Here is a 21,980-nt window from a genome sequence, read left to right on the forward strand (position 1 = left end):
TTGAAGGGCATATAGGTTGGTTCCACAGTTTAGCTATTGTGAATTGTGCTGCTGTAAACATTTCATCCAGTGGTCAAATGCCTTTGCACTGTAAGCTGTAGGAGAATGCACTGTAAATTCCCCAAAGATTCCCCAAACAACTTTTCCCTAAAACAAAATCTTAATTCAGTTCTTCTCGGTATTGGTGATAATCATGGTACTGGAGTCCCAAAGGAAGCTTTTAAGTGGTTATAAGTAGACAGAAAATAAACATGGAAAAGAACAAGGACAGAAGTGATTATATGAAAAGAAGCATTAGGGCTGGGGTTGTAGCTCAGTGGTAGAGCACTTGCCTAGTATGTGTGAGGTATGTATGGGTTTGATTCTCAGCACTATTCTCAGCACTGAGAGAATATATATATTCTATATATTCAGCACTATATATATATGTTTATATATATTCTCAGCACTATATATATATGTATATTTATAAATATACATATGTATAAATAGTCCATCAACAACTAAAAAAATTTTTTTTAAAGGATTAATAATCTAAACCAGTTTTGAAAGGAGCTATATCATCTATTTGATAACTATACAGAAACAGTGTGTAAATCTACATTTTTTTGTTGTTGTAGGTGGACACAATGCCTTTATTTTATTAATTTATATGTGGTGCTGAGGATCAAACCCAGGGCCTCACACATACTAGGTAAGCACTCCACTGCTGAGCCACAACACCAGCCCCAACTTCATAAATATAAAAATGTCTGATTACACAGGCATGCACATACACACAAAGAGTCAAAAGCCAAACCCAAAAAAATATTTGGAATTAACAACAGACTAAAGGAATTAGTTATTAAATTGGAAAAGAAATTCTATAAACCAATAAAAAGTAAGTTAGTATATGAACAGATATTTGATAGAAAAGAAAATGCAAAGGAACATAAACATATAAAAATACATTCAACTTTACTTATAATGAAAAAAAGGCAACTACACTGACAGACTGTTTTCTCATCTATCAGACTGGTACTGAGTTTGATAACACATTCTATGGACAAGTATATGGTGAAATGGCACTTCCATACACTGACGGTGGGGAAAATATTGGTACAATCTCTCTAAAGCTACATGAGGAATTCCTCAAAATTATAAACACATGCCCTTTCATCCAGCAGTTCTACTTCAAGTAGTTGACCCTAGAAACATACTTCATATATGCTATAAATTAAACATATACAACCCTTTTATTATAGCATTAATTTATGTAGTAGAAGAAATTTGAGAAAACTGTATGTCCTTGAGCAGAAATCTTGCTAAATCAATTGTAATACATCCATACGATGTCATCAGTACCAATAAGGAAGCACTTGGAAGGAGTTCCAGAATGTAATAACACACACACACACACACACACACACACACAGGAAAGAACAAGCAGTTAAGATCAGTAAGATGTGTGGTAAGACCAAGACACACACACATACACAAAAACACACACACACACACATATTTTTGCTTGTATATGGATTATGCATGTATTTGGAAGAATATAAGAAAAGAGGTCAACTGAATAAAGAATATATGTGTGTTTTTATATGTGTAGACTGTTTCTCAAAGAATACATAAGAAACTGGTAAGAAGAGGTAAGCAGCATGGGAGGAAATAGTGAGGATATAAATATCTCTAAAATTTTAAAACAATAAATTAGTATCCATTTATCAAGATAAAATCAACTGATATTTATAGTGACCAAATTTTTACAATTACTTACTAAAAGTAAATGGAAGCCAAAACAATATAAACTGCAAATATAGAACATAAGCTTCTATATGAAAGAAAAGTTGAACTTGAAATTTAGCAAGGAAAGTTTTGGCTACTGTTAGAGGTTAAAAATAAACTGAGACAATGTCGAATATTTCTAATCTATCACTTCGATAGCGATGAATAAATAATAGCATGGCTTGTAACTGTTATTCAAACAGTGGCCTTTATTAAGTTAAGAAAAGGGGGCAAATGTTAGTTTTCGTATTTATTCCAGAATTTGCATCCTTCTAATAATATGATAAAAGAGGAAAAAAATTCTATCTTTCCTTGAAATAGGTACATTATATGTTAATTTTAGCAGCATGTTTTTCTATTCAAAACTGTCATCTTATTAATCATGCAAATGGTCCATGTGCTGTTCAGATTCACTATAGTTCCAATCAAAGAAAGAAGAGGTAGAAGAAATGTCTGGTCAAACAGTACGGCAACTCACAAATACTTTTTAGAGAGAACATGATAATACTACTGAAACAAAAGAGAATACTACTGAAAGATATTAATAGTGTTTACTTATAAAAATTAAAGACAATATGCAGAGCTGTTTTAGCACTCTACCTATTGTAACAACAGTTCCATTTACTTGTATATAGATTATGCATGTATTTGGAAGAATATAAGAATATATGTTTTTCAAACTTTTATGCAAAAACATAATCAGAGAAATGAGAAAAAAACCTTTGACAACATGTAAGTATATTAGTGGCAGGAATGAGGAGGTATGTCAGAAGTAGACTTCTGAACTCTGAATGCCTGAACCTTACCTTCTTCTGAAGAACATTAACCTTCCGCTCCTTCACATCCAGCATGTCCTTGAGGTCATGTATCTCTCCAGCTTGTGTCCCTTTCTCTTCAGCCATGTCCTGAATTTGTTTTGTCTTTTTATTCAGCATGGTTTCCTTTTCTTCCAAACGCAATCGGAGAGCATCCACCTAAGAATACACAATTTTTACAAGTTATTAACCAAAAAGAACTCTTTTTGAATAGCTATATTATAGGTTATAAAAAGATTGAGTTTTATTATTTCTGTATAATCTACAACTATGTTTTTCAAACTTTACATACATCAGAGTCACCTCACTGATTAAAACAGATTGCCAGGTACACCCACCAAGGTTTCAGGGTGGAAGTTGGAAATTAGCACATAGACAAGTTTCTAAGTGCTATTACATTTCCTTAGGAAATCTAAAATTAGAAAGGAAACCAAAAGAATCACCAGATAACAAAATCTACCCATAAGTTATGATGCTTTTAGGATAGCATCATGTGTGCTTGTACATCTACACAAAGCAAAAACAAAGGTCTGTTTTTCAGACACCAATAACTAAGGTAAAGTCTGACAGAGTTACCTCTATCCTTGAAGTTTAATAGCTGCCATTAGATATAACTTATTTATTGAGAAATCTAGTGATAATAATATTTATTTTAAAATCCATTTAAAGCAAATTTCATTAAGCTTTTAATATCCCATATATATTCACACACCAATTTTTTTGTTTGTTTTTTGTTTTTCCATCAAGGATTAAAACTTCAACAGGTATTTAATTGCAGAAAAACAGGAAGGTAGATTTCTTTCAGCTAGGAGAGTGGTATTTGGAGAAAATACGAGTCGTATTTACAAGCCATTTTTAATCTCCTAATAGCTATATTAAAAAGGTTAAAAAGATAAAATTTTAATAACATTTTATCTAATATTTCTACAACACTGTCATTTCAAAATGAATCTGTATTAAAAACTATTCATGAGGGATCTTACATTCTTTTCTTATATTAAGTCTTCAAAGTCCAATGTATATTTAACCTTTACATTACACCTCACTAGTCACTGCAAATCTTAAAGAGCAAGTTTGCTTCTGTAAAACATCTCATCTTTAACGTGCCCAATATTACTTTTACCGTGCTATACTTAGTTACTGCGTGTGTAGTAACCCATAAAGAAAAAGCAAGTAATATGAGTAATTATTCTTATTTAGAATATATTGAAGCTCTCAGGAAATATCTAATATTGTATTTAAACTACAAGGCATCTGAGATATAGTACTGAGATATAGCATGATATCTATATCATGTTCATAACTGTTCAGAAGTGTTATGAAAATTTTCTAGGTGACTAGTCTCAAGTACTTACAGATTATGTTGGACTATCCTAGAAAGAAAAAACATGCAGATAAACCACACTACATTATAAATGTAGTTGCTAAACTACATTATACAAGAATTTCTATGCCACTAGTCTCACCAAGCCAGAAGTTGGGGAGGATCTTTTTAGTTCTCATTTATAACTTTGCATCAAAGGTTTTACCTTGGGCATTCAATAAATACTCTTTCAGCTTTAATTTACCTCTACTTTACTTTAATAAAAGACATATAGTTAACTTTATTATAGTATGGAAAGACACCACTAACAATTTTCTAATTTTGATAATCTTTTTTCTGACTCACAAACACATGCATATGGTCATATATATGCTTTTCCACCATATACACAACAGATTAAAAATCTTCAGAGTTCTATCCTTAGGCACTGTATTTTCTTCCCTTTTGTTCTTCTTGCAGACAATTCTACACTGTCCTATGGCACTTTAAAAAACTGGGACTTAAAAGCGAGAAAGAACAATGGCACACATCTATAATCCCAGAGACTCAGGAGATTGAGACAATAAGATCGCAGATTCATGGCCAGCTTGAGGCCTAACAGCTTAGCAAGATCCTGTCTCAAAGTAAAACTAAAAATTTAAGAAAAGGGTTCTGGATGTTGCTCAGGGGTAAAATACTCCTGGGTTAAATCCCTGAGGGAAGAGGGGTAGCACACAAGCTGGGACATAGATCTAAGAGAAGGTAGCAAGCGCAAGATCTCAAAGCTACCAATAAGTATTTACAGCAGGAATTGTGGTCAACTGGGCTATCTCTAGATCCTCCACTCTCAACTAATTCTATAATATACCCCCTGCCAGGGAATTTAGAGCATAGTATTCCAGGCCCTCCATGATGTAGGGGTCCCATCTGACCACCACTGCCTTATCTTTGTACTACACCTCCTCACTCCATTTGTAGCAATTCCTTGCTCTAGCGCCATACCTGTTCTCTGAATATATGCCATGCTTCTTATTTTACTTCTCATTCTTCACATTTTGTTCTCTCTCACAGTTCTAGAGGATAGAAATCTGACATCAAGGTTTCAGCAGGGCCATAATCTTAAGCCTGCCACCTTCTCTTATCTAAGTCTCATTTTTCTTAGGCCATCTGAGAGCTCTAAGGATAACTCTTTGTCTCTTCCTATCTTCTGTTGGCTCCTGGCAATCCTGGACCTGTAAATCCATCTGCAAAGACCCTAGCCAAATATGGGCACACTCAGATTTGGGTAGACATGAATCAATGGAGGTACTATTATCCTATTATCCACTATCCCTATTACTACAAAATGCTCTAAAATGCTAAACTTACTTTTAAATTAATAGTTGAGAACATATACAAACTGACACACAGACACAAAATCATTGAATGCTGAAAGTTAGACCAGAAATCCAAAATGGTTTGCTTACAAATAAGTTATGCCTGCCATCCTGCTTATTCCTTTACTTATTGCTATGTCCTGAAAGACATGGTTTTGAAGAAGCCTCAGAGGACAGAAAACAAGACAGGGCAACACAAAGGAAGGTTAGAACAAAAAAACAAAATTACAAGCCTTCACTGGGCAACTGCCCTGCTTTTGGATGATCCTCAAGCATCTCGGTACTCTCAACACTCCTTTATAGCACCCACTCTAAACACCCCCCTTTGGTTTCAGGACTCCTTGACACTCTTAGAAATTACACAATAGTACATGCCTGTAATCCCAGTGAATCGGGAGGCTGAGTCAGGACTATGGCAAGTTGGAGGCCAGCCTCAGCAATTTAATGAGACCCTATCTCAAAATTTAAAAGTTCAATGGTAAAGTATCCCTGGGGTCAATTTCCAGTCCAAAAAAAAAAAAAAAAAATATATTGAAGACCCAAAGATCTTTTGTTTATATAAGTAATACTTTTTTTAATATTTATTTTTTAGTTGTAGTTAGACACAATATGTTTATAGTATTTATATGTGGTGCTGAGGATCGAACCCACGGCCTCACACATGCTAAGCGAGTGCTCTACCCCTAAGCCACAACCCCAGCCCCTCTGAGTTATACTTATCAATATTTATAATATTCAAATTTAAAATTAGTTTTCAAATTATTTATTAATTTAAAATGAGTCCATTATATAAGTTAAAATAACACATTAAATTATGGGGGGGGCCACTATATTCACAAAAAATATGGTTAAAAAAAGCATGACTATTTTCAATTTTTGCAAATATATTTAGTGTTTGGGGGAGGGGATACCTAAGACTAAATGTAGTTTTTATATCATCTAACAAAACTTAAACAGACCCAAAAGAACTAAACTATTTCAAAGTAATTTATTCACATCACATAATGAAGTTCAATATTATTTATAAGAATACATGAATGCCTAGCACCCAATCCACAATTACCTGACTTGCAAACACACTGGAATATACAACTCATAATGAGAAGAAAAGTCAATCAGTGAAAATTGATCCAGAAATAACATAGAGGATAGTTTGATGTTACTAACTTGGAATCTAAAAAAGCTGAACTCACAGAAACAAAGAGTCAAATGGTGGTCACCAAGAGAAAAAGACGGGAGTAGGGAGAGGAAATAGGGAGATATTAATCATAGGGTACAAATTTCAGTCATAAGGATGAAAATTTTCTAGGGATCTAATGCACACCACGATGATTACAGTCAATAATACTGTATTACATATTTGAAATTTATTTAAATATTATCACAAGGGAAAAAAGCTTGCTATGTGAGGTGACAGATGTGTTAACTAACTTGATTGTAGTAATTATTTTACAATATATACATTGATTAAAGCATCACACTTTATGCCTTAAATAAAGTTGTATTTGTGGAATATGTCTCAAGAAAGATGGGAGAGAGAAATTAGAAGGACTTATAATTTTAAAAACCCAAATCAACTAAAGATAAAACGTCAATGTTTGAGGTGAAAAATATACTGGGTGAAATTAATGACAGATATAAGACATTACAGAAGAAAATTTTAATAATTTTTCTTTTTTTAATTAAAATGTTTTTATTTTACTTTTTTTAATTTATTTATTATTTATATATGACAAAGAATGCCTTACAATTCTTATTACACATACAGAGCACAATTTTTCATATCTCTGGGTGTATTCACAGTATATTCACACCAATTCATGTCTTCATACCTGTACTTTGGATAATAATGATCATCACATTCCACCATCATTTCTAACCCCATGTCCCCTCCCTTCCCCTCCAACTCCTCTGCCCTATCTAGAGTTTTGTCTATTCCTCCCATGCTCCCTCTCCCTATCCAACTATGAATCAGCCTCCTTATATCAAAGAAAACATTCGGCATTTGTTTTTTGGGATTGGCTAACTTCACTTAGCAATATCTTCTCTAACTCCATCCATTCAGCTGCAAATGCCATGATTTTATTCTCTTTTAATGCTGGGTAATATTCCATTGTGTATATATGCCACTTTTTTTAATCCATTCATCTATTGAAGGGCATATAGGTTGGTTCCACAGTTTAGCTATTGTGAATTGTGCTGCTGTAAACATTGATGTGGCTGTGTCCCTGTAGTATGTTGTTTTTAAGTCCTTTGGGTATAGACTGAGGAGAGGGATAGCTGGGTCAAATGGGTTCCATTCCCAGATTTCCAAGGAATCTCCATACTGTTTTCCATATTGGCTGCACCAATCTGCAGTCCCACAAGCAGTGTATGAGTGTACCTTTTTCCCCCACATCCTCACCAACACTTATTGTTGTCTGTATGCATAATAGCTATCATTCTGACTGAAGTGAGATGAAATCTTAGAGTGGTTTCTTCTCAGCAAAAGAAATAATCTGTGAGGTGAACAAAGAGCCTACATCTTGAGAACAAATCTTTACCCCTCACATATCAGATAAAGCACTAATCTGGGTATATAAAGGGTATACAAAAAAACTCAAAAAGCTAAACACCAAAAAAAACCAAATAACCCCATCAATAAATGGGCCATGAAGAGACACATCTCAGAAGATGATGCACAATCAATCAATACCTGAAAAAAATGTTCATCATCACTAGCAATTAGAGAAATGCAAATTAATAATTTTTCTTTACTTCTCCACAAAATAAAGTAAAGAAAGAACAAAGTAGACTAACCTTGCAAAATAGCAACACTTATTATAAAGCTATTTAAAATAATAAAGAAATTAGGAATGAGAATAAACAAATCATTGCAACAGAGTCCAAAATGTAACTCACACCTAAAGCAAAAATTTTGAACCAAGTATGTTCAATAGCACTTATTTTCTAATATGCCATAAGACAAACCACGGGTGGGGAAAAAATTTACAAATCATAAATTTCATTTAAAAAAAATTTTATCCATAATATATGAAAAGATCTCAAAACTAAAGAATATAAACTTTCTTTTTAATTGAGAAAAATATAAACAGGCTCTTCACTATAGAAGATAAAATGGAAAGTGAGCACTTGAGATACTACCAAACATTATTAAAATGGCCAAAATGTAGGCTGAATGCAGGAAGATCAGAGCCAGCCTCAGCAACTTAATGAGGCCCTGAGTAATTTAGGGAGACTCTATCTTAAAATAAAAAATAAAAAGTGCTGGGGATATGACTCAGCACTTAAGTGCCCCTGGGTTCAATCCCCATTACCAAGAAAAAAGAAAGAAAAAGGTCAAAATGTAGAAGATTTACCTTAACTACAACTGATAAATATGTAGAAAATCTGTACACTGGCAACAGAAATGTAAAATGGAACAATTACTTTGTAAAACAGTTTGGAAGTTTCTTAAAAAGTTAAACATCCATATATATACCACATGATCCAATCATTTTACTCCTACTGAGTAAATAAAAGCATATGTCCACATAAAGACTTTTACATAAATGTTTATAACAGCTTAATTTGGCAATAGCCAAAAATTGGAAAGAACTCAAATGTCCACCAACAGGTGAACAGATGAGCACATTCTCATATATCCATACAACTGAACACAACTCAGGAATAAAAGGAATGCATTGTTCACATCCTGTATAACATAGATAAATCTCAAAATGAAGTACAGACATACTCCATAACATGGATTACTCAGAAAATAATCGAGAGATGGGAAAAAGCCAAACAAAAAGCCTACATGCTATTTGCATTAATATGTATGTAAACTTCTGAAAAATGTAAACTATTAACAGTAGTGAAAATCAAAGGTTGCCTAAAATTTTCAGGTGGGGAGATAATGAGTAAATGGAGAAGGATAAGAGTAAGTCAGTAGGAAGGGATTACAAGCGGTATAAGAAAATCTGGGGGAGTAATGTAGAATATTCATTACCTTGACTATAGTGTTGGTTCCACAGAACATATGTCAAAATTTACCAAAATTGTTCTTAGACTTCTCAATCTCCATTACTGTGAGAAAATAATTGTTGTTCTTTATAAATAACCCAATCTATGGTATTTGTTATAGTAGCACATAGAGATGAAAACAGATACCAAGACAGAGGGGGACAGTATAATCAGAAGGGAAAAAAAAACAAAAAAAAAAACAGAATATTCAACAAATCATTTTGAGATAACTGGTTATCCATACTGGTGAAAGGGAAAAGATTCTTAACTTATACAATACACAAAAATGAATTCTAGGCAAATTAAAGACCTACACATGAGATGCATATCTTTACAACTCTTAGAAAGAAATAGAGGAAAATAGTTTTAAGTCACTGAGATGTAGGAGGGTTTTGTTTTTAAATGCAAAAGATAAATCATAAAGAAAAATACTAAATATTAAATTCAACTGTTAAAGTTTAAAACATCTGCACCTTATAATGACATTTAAAGTATTTAATATTTTATCTGTATTTTATATGCCTATTGTATTTCTTAGTAAGAATACAGTAAGGTAACCAGAGGCTTATTTATATTTGCTTTAAAAATGTGGAGTATTTTGTGAACTGGTCAAAGTTAAATATGACTCAATTTCCAACTTTGATTTTCAAAGTTTATGATCATTTACAGTCACTCCAAAAAATTTAAAACTTAGGTATAAATCTAACAAAACATGTGCAGGATCTATAATGCTAAAAACCACAAAATGCTAGTAGAAGAAATCAAAGGGATCTAAGTAAGTCCTTCCCTTGAATACTATATGAAATGTAAAGTTAAAGTTAATAATACACATCAAGCCAGTCAGCCGACTTAATATTTTTCTCATGGACAAGGAATAAGAAAGTTGATTTATTAGTGATCTAAAAATGTAGTATACTGACAAACAGCAGAATTACAGTAAATCAAGACTAGTGAATCCAAAAGATGTTACACTAAAAATTTCCTGTTTTGGTAGCTGAATTCAGGCACACAAGCACAAGGATTAAAATTCAATGAAAAAGAAAGATGAATGACATGATGACCACCGAGTCCTGTAATGGTCCCTTTCTGAGACACAAGATGTCAAAGTAAATTTCCTTCTGCTTTCTGTCATCTACCTATTAAAAATCAGGAACTCTTCCCTATCCAAAAACAAACAGTCCAAAAAATAAATATTTGAACAGACACAATACTGCATTCCAAAGTAAATGAAGCTACCACTGAGCAAAGACCTGTGCAAAATATGAAATTCAACAATGAAGCTGCTTTATATATGCACAGAACTCACTGACCCTTACCCACCTGGCATTCGGGCAAAGCTCAAGCCAGCCTGCATGCTTACTAATCATATTTGACAGTATCAGATTTGGTTCCTCTTAACCACATCCATTATAGGGCATCAGTACTGTGAGTAAAGAGGGTGCTTACTTAATCTGCTGACCCTTCTACACAGTTAAAAAGGTCAAAGACTTAGAAAAGTACATGTCATAAATTTTTAAAATAAATCACATACTTAATCATTTGCATCTAATGTCTTTTTTTAACTTACATATCATATACTATGTATTCCTCCTCTAAAATGTCTAACCAATAACCACAAGCAAAATACAAATCAACTCATCTAAAAAAAATAATCATATTTTACTCAAAATCTCCTAATATGCTATAACCTTCTTACTATAAAGGCAAAAGGCCCAGACATTTAAATCTTAGAGAAGTCTTAACTGCCTAATTTACTTATCTCCCAGTTATTCCAAGTATTAATTTCACAAAACTAAAAGGCTTTCCATCTTTAGATGAGGGATAACATAACAGGAAAATATCCCTCATCGCTTCTACACATTTCTCATTTCAATATTACCAATAGGACAATTACCATAGGACAGTATTTGTGAGACCCTATAATGAATGCTGTTTCTTTATTAAAAGTATCTAGATAGTAAAGCTGCACTTTTACTGACTCAGTTAAATGGCCTGAAAATGTGCCAGAGTTAAATAGTCATAAATATCTGCATGCCATTTTGAGGGAATGTCAAGTATGAAACCCATAGGAATTGGTGACTGAAAACGTCCAAGAATGAGAACTCTTGTGATAAATGAACGTAAACCTATAGTGTAAGAGTGCTGGAAATGCAGGATTTGATACAAAAAATAGTTCATATCATAAATATTAGACACATAAATTGCCCAAGTCCATGCCTCAATTACTAAATAATCATTTCTTTACTAAGTATTCAATTCAAATCACCTCTATACACTTTTTCTTGTTCTGCTTTTTCATGCAATGCAGAATTTAAATGTGCTGGTCTAGAAATTTGAGATAAAAACAACCACAAAAACCACTTTGCTACTACTAGATTAATTGCTCTGAATTCTACACTGATCTTTTGGTTTGGAGTGAACTAAATTTGTAGTGTAGTCCATATTTTGTAAACCACACACAAAAAAAAACACACATTCAGGAAAACCCCTCAAAGATTAGCAGGACACACAGTCATCACCCTAACACCACTCCTGGCAGGAGCAATAAGACCTTGTTTATTCACATCAACTGAGCTGGAAGAACACCATCCACAGTTTGCCAAGCATCAAGGCCAGTGGTAAATGGGTTATGCCAATTTCAATAAAAAAGAGGTTTTTCTCTACAAGGTTTTCTCCACCAATGGAAATCAACAGAAAAAATGTCTACCCAGCTATTTTGGCATCTCACTTCTGATCCTAAAACTATTAATTACCTTAACCTTGCTTTATTTTACATCAGTAAATAGATCTACCTAAATGCACAGTAGTAGCAGTAATTTATTAAAAATGAAAAAATAGCTTGTTTCCTATAATTCTTTTGTTGGCTTTGCCAATATGACCTTTCCATCTCTGTGAATGAACCTTTTCAGGTTCTTCATTCACTATGCTGTCATTTCCTCTTTTTACATATTATTGTATACAACTTCCTCTGGAGAAACTAACTTTTAACCACCTTTTCCATAATGGCAGTTTCCAAATGTTTATTCCTATCTCCAACACCCCCAAACAGTTCTAAAATTCTGAGATTCTAGTGATATTTTCTATTTAAGCTAATTTTTCCTTTGAAAATTAAGTTGAGAATATTTAAGTTAGATTTTTTATATTTTAGGACCTTGTGTTAGCTTTTTGCTGTGAAAAAATACATGAGAAAAATAAAGGAAGAAAGATTTACTTTGGATCACAGTTTCAGAGATTTCAGTCCTTGGTCAGCTGGCTGTTGCACTGAGAGGGATCTATGGGGAGGCAGAGCCTGATGGCAGAGAGAGCATGTAAAGCAGGGCTGCTCACCTCATAATGCCAAAAAAAAAAAAAAAAGAAAAAGAGGAAGGAAGAAGCCTGAGACAAGGTCCTAAGTGTGTGCCACCAAGGACCCACTCCCTTCAACTAGGTCCATCTGGTACGTTTTCTACCATCTTCCAATAGTCTATGACAACATCAATGAACTAATACATCCATGAGGTTACAGTCCACATGATCCCATCACTTCTCCCCAAAAGACCTATCTCTGAACACTGCTGGATTGGGGACCAAGCTTCTAACACATGAGCCTTTGGGGGATATTCCAGATTCAAACCATAACAGACTTTTTTTTTTAAGGACATTAAATGTGGTCAAACATTAATGTATATTAAATCTGAGTGGTATTAAAATATTTCATGCATTTTTCCTGTATCCTACAGTATTTCATCAATTTTTTAAACAGTAACATTATGTTATTTAAACTCCTAATATTAAGGCTACATACGTAATTCAGGTAAGGTGCCTACGTAGCATGACATGTCCTAGGTTTGATCCCCAGTAAAACACACACACACACACACACACACACACACACACATACACCTCCTAACTTTAAAGTTAAGGAAATCTAGGCCCAAACTAAGTCATTTGCCCAAGACAACTAAGTATAATTTCCTACCGCTATATTTCTCATTGTTATCACCTAGAAAGGGAGCAAAATGAAGGGCACTGGGCCATGGAATTGACATCATAAAGAGTATACAAGTAAACCTTTTAAAAAGGCTATTTCTACAAACTACATCAAGCTCTATTTGAATGAAGCCTCATACATGACAAAAATATGACTGGCTCAGAGAAACATCAAAAAAAGCAACTGTATAGAGTCCATCTTCTACTCCTGATAACACAATACTCAGACTGGGTACATTACAAGTTGAAAAGAGGTTTGTCTGGGTTCAGGGTTCTGGTCCAGTGTTGCAGGGCTGCATCTGATTAGCCTTTTTGGTGTCAGAATCCCAAGGTGGCAGAGGCATCACATGGTGAGCTCATGTGTATATGTCCTCTGGTTTTTCTCCCTCTTATAAGCCACAAGGATTCAATCACAGGGGTTCCATGCTGATGATCTGATCTAACTCCAATCACCTCCTGAAGGCCCCACATCAAAATACTATAGTCAGATTAAGTTTCTATCTTCCTAATATTTTACAATGGGGATTAAACTCCAAAATGCCTTTCAAGAGGAAGAAACTATATTCAAATCATAGCAGCAAGGGTAGAGATGCACCATTCCACAGTATACTGTTTGTTTATACTTTATTTTTTTTTAAAAAAAGCAAGCTATAATTTTTCAATTTATAATCTAAAAGAGTAATGTTAATATGTCTTTTCCACTCACTTTTCCTTGAAATTCCTTATCAAAGAAGTGATGACTATACAACGCATACAGCATTAATAATAAAATTGTGGGGTTATTTTATTTTGTTTTGTTTTGTTTTTGAACAAACAGGGGATTGAACTCAGAGGCACTCAACCACTGAGCCACATCCCCAGCCCTATTTTGTATTTTATTTAGAGACAGGGTCTCTCTGAATTGCTTAGGGTCTCACTGGCTTGCTTTGAACTCAAGATCCTCCTGCCTCAGGATCTAAAGCTTTTGGGATTACAGGCGTGCACCACCACACCTGGCCAAAAATGTTATCTTTGCTTCTTCAAACCTGATAGGCAGAGTGGCCAGCCAGTCTGGTTCTTCTACCTTGATCCCTCTCTAAGCAAACATGTATGTAACACTTCTTCATTCTGGTATCAGACTAAGATCACTAAGCCTTACAGGTCTATGTAAAAGCCCTGAGAATACTAGCATTGACAGGACCATTAAAAGACCCAGTTCAATCTCTCACCCAAAACCTGAAGTACCTGTACAAGACATCTCTAATACTTAAACACTAGCAGTAATGATCAGATGTACACTTCGTGAGGCTGCCCACATTCTACTTTATAACAGGTATAATACAAAATAATCTCTTATCTTGAAGTAGAAAATAAAATGTTTTTCTATAGTTTTACCCACTAGTCCAAGTTCAACCCATTAGGACTCTCTCTTCTCCTTAACAGCCATTCAAATAACATGAGACTATCATTTTATCCCAAGAGTATTTCTGTTGCAAGCTACTATTTAACTGTTCCTTAACATGCCATGATTTTGGACTCTGCATTGAAACATGATTAAATATGTCAATGTCTATCATTGTACCCAGAACTCAGTATTTTATGTGTGATCTGATCACTTCCTTCTTATTCCAGACACTTTTAAAACAATATAAGATTTCAATAAGTTTTTTTTGTTTTTTAGAGGGAAAGAGGGAGCAATGGCAGCCACCATACAGACTTTCGGGGTTATTTAAGTAGAATGTCCTGTATGCACACATGCATACATTTTGCAAGGGAGGAATGGTACATAAATATTTTTACATTCAGATATTAAATTAATCCTACTAGATTTAGTCAATAATTCAGCTCTATAGATCTTTCAGAATGCTGAAATTCTCATGTAACATGCATGTTACCATCTCATTTTTTCCTACCCAATTCATTAATTAAGATATTAAATAAGAAAGAGTCACATTTAGAGAGGTACTAGATTCTATCAGGAATTTACATGTAGGCTAACATATCATTAAATACAATTTCTGGAAAAGTCATTTTTCAGAGAAGTGAGAGAGGTTTGTTTTGTTTTGTATTTATTTGATTGATTGGTTGCTTGGTACTGGGTATTGAACCCAGGAATACTCTAACACTGAGCTACATACCCAATCTTTTCTCTTTTATTCTGAGACAGGCTGGCCTCAAACTTGGAATCCTCATGTCTCAGCCTTTCAAGTACTGGTACAGGCATATACCACTGTACCCGGCTTCATTTTTCAAATGTGAAGAAACCTAATTATAAGCTAATCCATCCATACACTGCCCTGACAGTGCCTCCATCAAGTACAGATTTACTATATCTTCCATATTCTTCTGATCTTCCAGTCTAGAAATCCTATCAAAGAAGAACATAAAGTTAGTTTGAGATTATCTAGCTTTAATTGTTGGCTCTGAATGATCACTTCTACTTCAAGGACCTCACAAACCTTCCCTCTAATATTCCATTCTAATGTTGGATTTTGGGAAAAGATTAGGCTATGCAGAGATGTGGCAATCTTCTCTTCCCTTTTTGAAACTCAAAATGACATCAGCTCAAATCCACTCTCAGAAAACACTCTCATCTTCGTGATTCATCAATGATCATCAATATCAGATCATTAATTTTACTTGCCTCTGGATTTTAACTGTCCTAGCTAAAAGACAATCTTACAGTATTTCTCAAATTGGGGAACTTGTTAAAATGAAGGCTCTGATTCAGGAAATCTGAAGTGAGGATCAAGATTCTGCCTTGCAAGAAGCTCTTAGCTCTGGGCACTTTGAGTAGCAAGGCAATAGATCTCTTTAATGCTTCCTTACAGTTTCTCTTTTCACACAGTTGGGCTTCATTTCATTTCATTTTGCTCCTGTCTAAATTTATATTCTACTCTATCGAGTCCTTCTTCTTGACAGGGTAGCTAGAAACAATCTAGATATGAAATTTTGCCTGTTCTATCATCTACCAACAACCAGACACAAAAGATAAGCTCTTCCTTTTATGCTCTTTCTCTGAAATTCATCATCTTTTTTGAATACACTTCAATTGATTTGGGGGTTTTGGCCTTAATGGCACTATCTCTGTAATGTCTGTACAAATATTTAGAGTGCCATTTGATTTTTTCTACTTATTAAATTAATGTTATTTTGTCTATTATTCTTTCTTGTATCTCACTCTTTCCTTCTGGAAACAGTTTGTTTTTTTCTTCTTCTTTCCAGTTCTGGGGATTGAGCTCAGGGGCAACCCCCACCTTATTTTTTTTTTTTTTTTAAGACAGGTCACATTAAATTACTTAGGGCCTCGCTAAGTTGCTGAGGCTGGGCTCAAACTGGGATTATACACATGCACCAACGTACCCAGCTTGCTTCTTCCTTCAGTACAGCAGTTCCTCATACAGGGATCCATAGGTACCAAACTGCTCAGTTTGTTAGTCTGGAAAATTTATTTTACTTTTCACTGAAGAATGACAGCTATTTGGATCCACAATTCTGAGTTGCCAATGATTTTCTTTAAACTTTGAAGATTCTACTCTACTGTATTCTCACAACTATTATTGCTAATGAACAATCTGATGTTGTCTAACTGTCAATCCTTTGTAGGAAATGCTATCCAGGGTTTCATGATGATACATGTAGGCATAAATAGCTTCCTGCTCAGGCATAATTTGTTCCTATCTAAATTGAAGAAAGCATTCCTGTATTAAGTTAAATTTTTTTTCTATTTCTATATGTGTGTGTGTGTGTATATATATATATCACATTTTATTTATTTATATGTGTGTGTATATATATATGTGTGTATATATACTAATAAGTTGCCCAAGGTGGTCTCAACCTGCCATTCTCCTGCCTTAGCCTCCCTAGTTGGTAGCTGGGATTACCGGTGTATACCACCACATTTAGCTAAATTGAAAAATTACTTATAATTGTCTTTTAAGGTTGCCTCCTGAAAGTCTCAGGTTCAATTCCCTAGCATCACCCCCCCCCAAAAAAAAAAAAGAATGAAAACTAAAATTGCCTTTTATTCTCTCCTTCTGAAACTCCCATAGATATAAAATGGCCTTTATTCCCATGGAATTTTCTTTTTAAATGTCTACCTTTTTATCCTTCCCTATTGTTCTCTAGATAATATCTCACCAGTTTTAAGTTCCAATTCACTAACTTCCCTGCAGCACTCTCTAATCTATAATATACTAAACTATTACACTAAGTTTTCAACTTTAGTTACAACATATTTCACATTTAAAATCCTGTTTTGGTCTTTCAAAATATGCTTATATTATTTATAGTGTTTTGTTCTTTGATCATGTTTTAAATCCTTCCCTCATGTCATGATAATTTAATATTTTCTGATTACCACTATGTTCATATATTAACTCATCATAAAACTATGAGTAGCTCTATAATTATTTTTACGGAAGAAAAAATTGGGACATCAAATGTCTAAACTTTGAATGAAAATAAGATGCAAAGCCAAAATTTAAAGACACTATATGAAACAGTGAGAGCTTCCTTTGCTACACTGCATCATCTTTTACTCTCAACAATCTTGAAACAACATCCCAACAAGGTATATGTGATCATCCTTTCTGAAGAGTGCTGCCACACTCACTAGTCAACCTTTAATTGTAATAATTTATTTTATAGTCTCATTCTATTATCCAGTGTTCATAAGGGTCTAATCACTCTATCTGCTCTTACCTCTGACAGGGTAGATTACACTCCACAGGTGATTAAGTAATTTGGAGCTGTAAATTGATTCTAAGCAGGGCTTTACCTGTGAGAATATGTGTGCACCATGTTCAAAGCACATCCCTCAAGAGCAATTCAAACTCAAACATACATGAAGAGAGATCTTTTTACCCTGAAGTCCAGGAAGAAAAAGTACTAAATTCCTCTTATCCTCAATTCATGTAAAGGTTACCACTGAGCCATGCAATTCTACTCTAATTTTATTATTATATTTCCATTTTATGTTCAATGCCCTTACTCCTTCAATATGCAGTTATTCTAGAGTGTTTAATGTTCTTGTATATTACGCATCTTGGAAATACACAAGGTGTTCTTGGACAGGGGGTGCCAGGGATTAAACCCAGAGGTGCTCAGCCACTGAGCCACATCCCCATCCCTATTTTGTATTTTATTTAGAGACAGGGTCTCACTAAGTTGCTTAGGGCCTCGCTAAATTGTTGAGGCTGGCTTGGAACTAGCAATTCTCCTGCCTCAGCCTCCCAAGCCACTAGGATTACAGGTGTGCACCACTGCTACAAGGTGATTTTTATATATGTGCATTTTCATTTATATTAATGATATATACCTCATCCTGTTTCTTACTTTTAAAAAATATCATCAAGGGCTGGGGTTATGGCTTAGTGGTAGAGTGCTCGCCTAGCATGCATTAGGCACTGGGTTGGATCCTCAGCACCACATAAATGTAAAATAAAGATAGATAGATAGATAGATAGATAGATAGATAGATAGATAGATAGATAGATATACACAAAATATCATCAACAGTCCAAATAAATACATTTTGGGGACATTGTTTTCTGATTTTTACATAGTATTCCATGTTATACATCTATTATATTTTTTATCTAACGCCCTAGTGATAAACACTTAGGCTGCTTTCAATTCCCTGATCCCCTAAACCATGCTGTAGTGAACATCCTTACAACCATGCATCAGTGGGAAAGTTTCTCTAGAAAAACTATTGTGGAATAGGATTATTGAGTACAACTATGCTACTTATGTTCTTGTTTCCTGAAATCCTCACAAGCACTGGAAGTTATCTCATTTTCTAATTTTTATCAATATGAGGAATGGAATGTAGTATTTCATTGTCTTTAAAATCTGCATTTTTGTTTATTCATTAGATTGAAGATGTCATGGTATATTTGTTAACCCTTAGGTTTTGTTCTCTGTTAACTGCCTATTCGAACACATTTCCTTCTCCACCTCCCTATTATTCCTTATTATATTGGGAAGCACTAAAAATTTTTCTCTCCATCAGCCACCCATTTGTGGACTTTGCCAATGGTGTTCCTTCTTGAACAAAAATTGTTAAATTTGAGGGAATCATTTAAGATATCCTATCCAAGATAGACCTATCTAACATTTTCACTTATTAGCTTTGTAGTATTTTCTCTTTCATATTGAGGCATTAATAAATGTAGAATTCACTGTTTTTCTGGCATGAAGTAGATGGCCTACTTTATTCTTCATATGGTATGTCAGCTTTTCAACACTTACTTCACACTAGATAATAATATTCCCTCCATATAAATGTTTCTCATTTCACAATCTCTTCTTTCACTAGTCTACCTGCCCTATCCTATGCCATTACCACTTTGTTCTACAGTGTTGCTTGATATTTTAATAGGAATTGCAAAATACACACACACACACATACACACACACACTTAGGGAGAACTAATATACTTGCAGTATTATACTATATCTTTTAACATGATATATCTTTCAATTTATGTATTTTTCCTTATATACTATAGATTCTTGGGCTTCCTTGCTTTTTACTACCTTTGAGAACACCTTGAATATAAAAATGAATACCTATTCCTGTAGGCTTTTTTACTTTATATTCCATAGATTTTCATATTTAGTTCTTTCAGTATCATTTCTAAAATGTATGTATTTCTCTTTTAACCCACAAGTCATTTCACTAATATGTTTCAGATTCCAAACTTATCTGGGTTTTGTGTTACAATTCTTTATAAGTGATTTCTCATTTTGCTGCATTACAAGAGAACATAGTCTATTTGACTTTTGATTGTTGGGAATTTTGAAGTCTCCTTTGTGTACATCATTGATTTTTATGACTGTCCAATAAGTTCTTAAAAATATTGTTTATTCTCTATTTGTTAATGCAAGATTTTACATATATACCTATCAGTCTCAGTTTATCAATGTTTATTGTAATTTTCTAAATTATTGCTTCTCTTTGTTTGTTTGACCAAATTCTGAAAGGAGCATGTTCAAATGACCAACTGCAACAACAGAATGATTCATTTATTTCTCCTTATTGCTACTTTATATACTTAAACACAATGTTGTTAGATGCATAAATATTCCCAATCATTATATTTTGTATCTATTATTCCTCTAATATAACATTGTTCTGTATATCTTATAACTTACTTGCCTAAAAATATAATTACTATTAAGGTAAATCAGATTAGTAGCAACATATTTTCCCAATATAAAATTTTTTATTTTTTAAGTTTTTTTCTTGGGCTGGGGATTTCACTCCATGGTAGAGCACATACTTATTTAGCATGTGCAAAGCCATGGGTTTGATTCCCAGCAGCAACCAAAAGAAAAAAAAAAAAAATACTTTCTTTATATTTTTAGTTTTGCTGCTTCTGTTTACCTGTTCAATTTATCTGTTTAATTCTTATTGACAACTAATATTTTACTCTAAGCATAACTCATTTGAATTTACTGCCTCTCCCATTATTCATACTTATTTTAGTCATCTTTTTTTCATAATGTCTACACACCATCATTATTCTTTCTCCCTATCCCACATTCTTTTCTCTACAAATAGAAAACTGAGTTTTATTCTGCTGATTTAAAACTCATATGCTCCATTTAGATTCTTCTGGTATATTAAGAGCAATGCTTTACACTTACATTTTCTTGTCAATTTCATAAGTTTAACATTAGGTACCTCTTCCCACAAACAAGATATTATCCCATTACCACTGTGAGCATTGCCAACTCATCATTTGGAGTGGTTATAGGAAGTAAGCCTCCCAGATCAAGGAACCTATAGTCTAATAATCTTTAATTCTGTTCAGATAAAGCTCTTTTTTCTAAAGATATGCTGTACCCTCAGATATATAAGGGATGCTGAGAAGAAGGAACACTCAGAAGCTGACCAGTCTACCTACACAAGCAGGCTTAATGTCATGCCTAAGTTACCCCCACAGCACCTGTTCCAAACCTCACCCCATAATTCATCCAAGACCAGCAGTTCTCACAGTAGGGCATCTGAGACAAAACATAGTCATCTGAAAAAGATTCCAAACTCTGTTCTAGTCATGGGACCTAGTTCTCTCTTATTCTAAGCAGCTGTTTCATACAGATACAATCATCAGTCTATTTTATTCACCACTATATTCCCGCTGCTTTGAAGAGTCTTCTATTTTTTAGAAGAGTACCTTAAGGATTAACTGAAAAAAACAAATGAAAGTACACACACTCTACCTGGTACACAGAAAGCACTCAATGTTACAAATAATCAAATATAGTTTTTAACTATGGAAAGCACTCAATGTTACATATAATCAGACATACTTTTTAATTATGGAAAGACTAAGTGACCTCCAAAAATACCCTCTGGTGCTAAGAAAGCCAGAACTGTATCTTAAGAGGCAGCGTACCGTGGCATTGGGTTGGGGCTGCAAACAAACCGAATATGTAAAAGAACAGCATCCTAACATCTTAGCTAGTATCTGGAAATCCTAGAGCTAGAGCAATTATTTTTTTTTATTGGATGTTCAAAACATTACAAAGCTCTTGACATATCATATTTCATGCATTAGATTCAAGTTGGTTATGAACTCCCAATTTTACCCCAAATACAGATTGCAGAATCACATCGGTTACACATCCACATTTTTACATAATGCCCTATTAGTAACTGTTGTATTCTGCTACCTTTCCTATCCTCTACTATCCCCCCTCCCCTCCCCTCCCATCTTCTCTCTCTACCCCATCTACTGTAATTCATTT

At 34.0% G+C, this 21,980-nt stretch overlaps 1 protein-coding gene across 20 annotated transcripts in view; it reads right to left on the reverse strand.

Annotated features, from left to right (window-relative positions):
* Erc1 (ELKS/RAB6-interacting/CAST family member 1) overlaps positions 1–21,980 on the reverse strand; it is a 1,605,700-nt gene that overhangs the window by 389,913 nt on the left and 1,193,807 nt on the right. For all 20 annotated transcript variants that reach the window (XM_048787497.1, XM_048787503.1, XM_048787498.1 and 17 more), the window contains one exon: positions 2,577–2,744. In XM_048787497.1, the coding sequence (XP_048643454.1) occupies positions 2,577–2,744 (168 nt within the window). The remainder of the gene's footprint in view (positions 1–2,576; positions 2,745–21,980) is intronic.

Source organism: Marmota marmota, unplaced genomic scaffold (assembly GCF_001458135.2).
Source record: "Marmota marmota marmota unplaced genomic scaffold, marMar, whole genome shotgun sequence".
In the NCBI taxonomy this organism is placed as follows: Eukaryota; Metazoa; Chordata; class Mammalia; order Rodentia; family Sciuridae; genus Marmota; species Marmota marmota.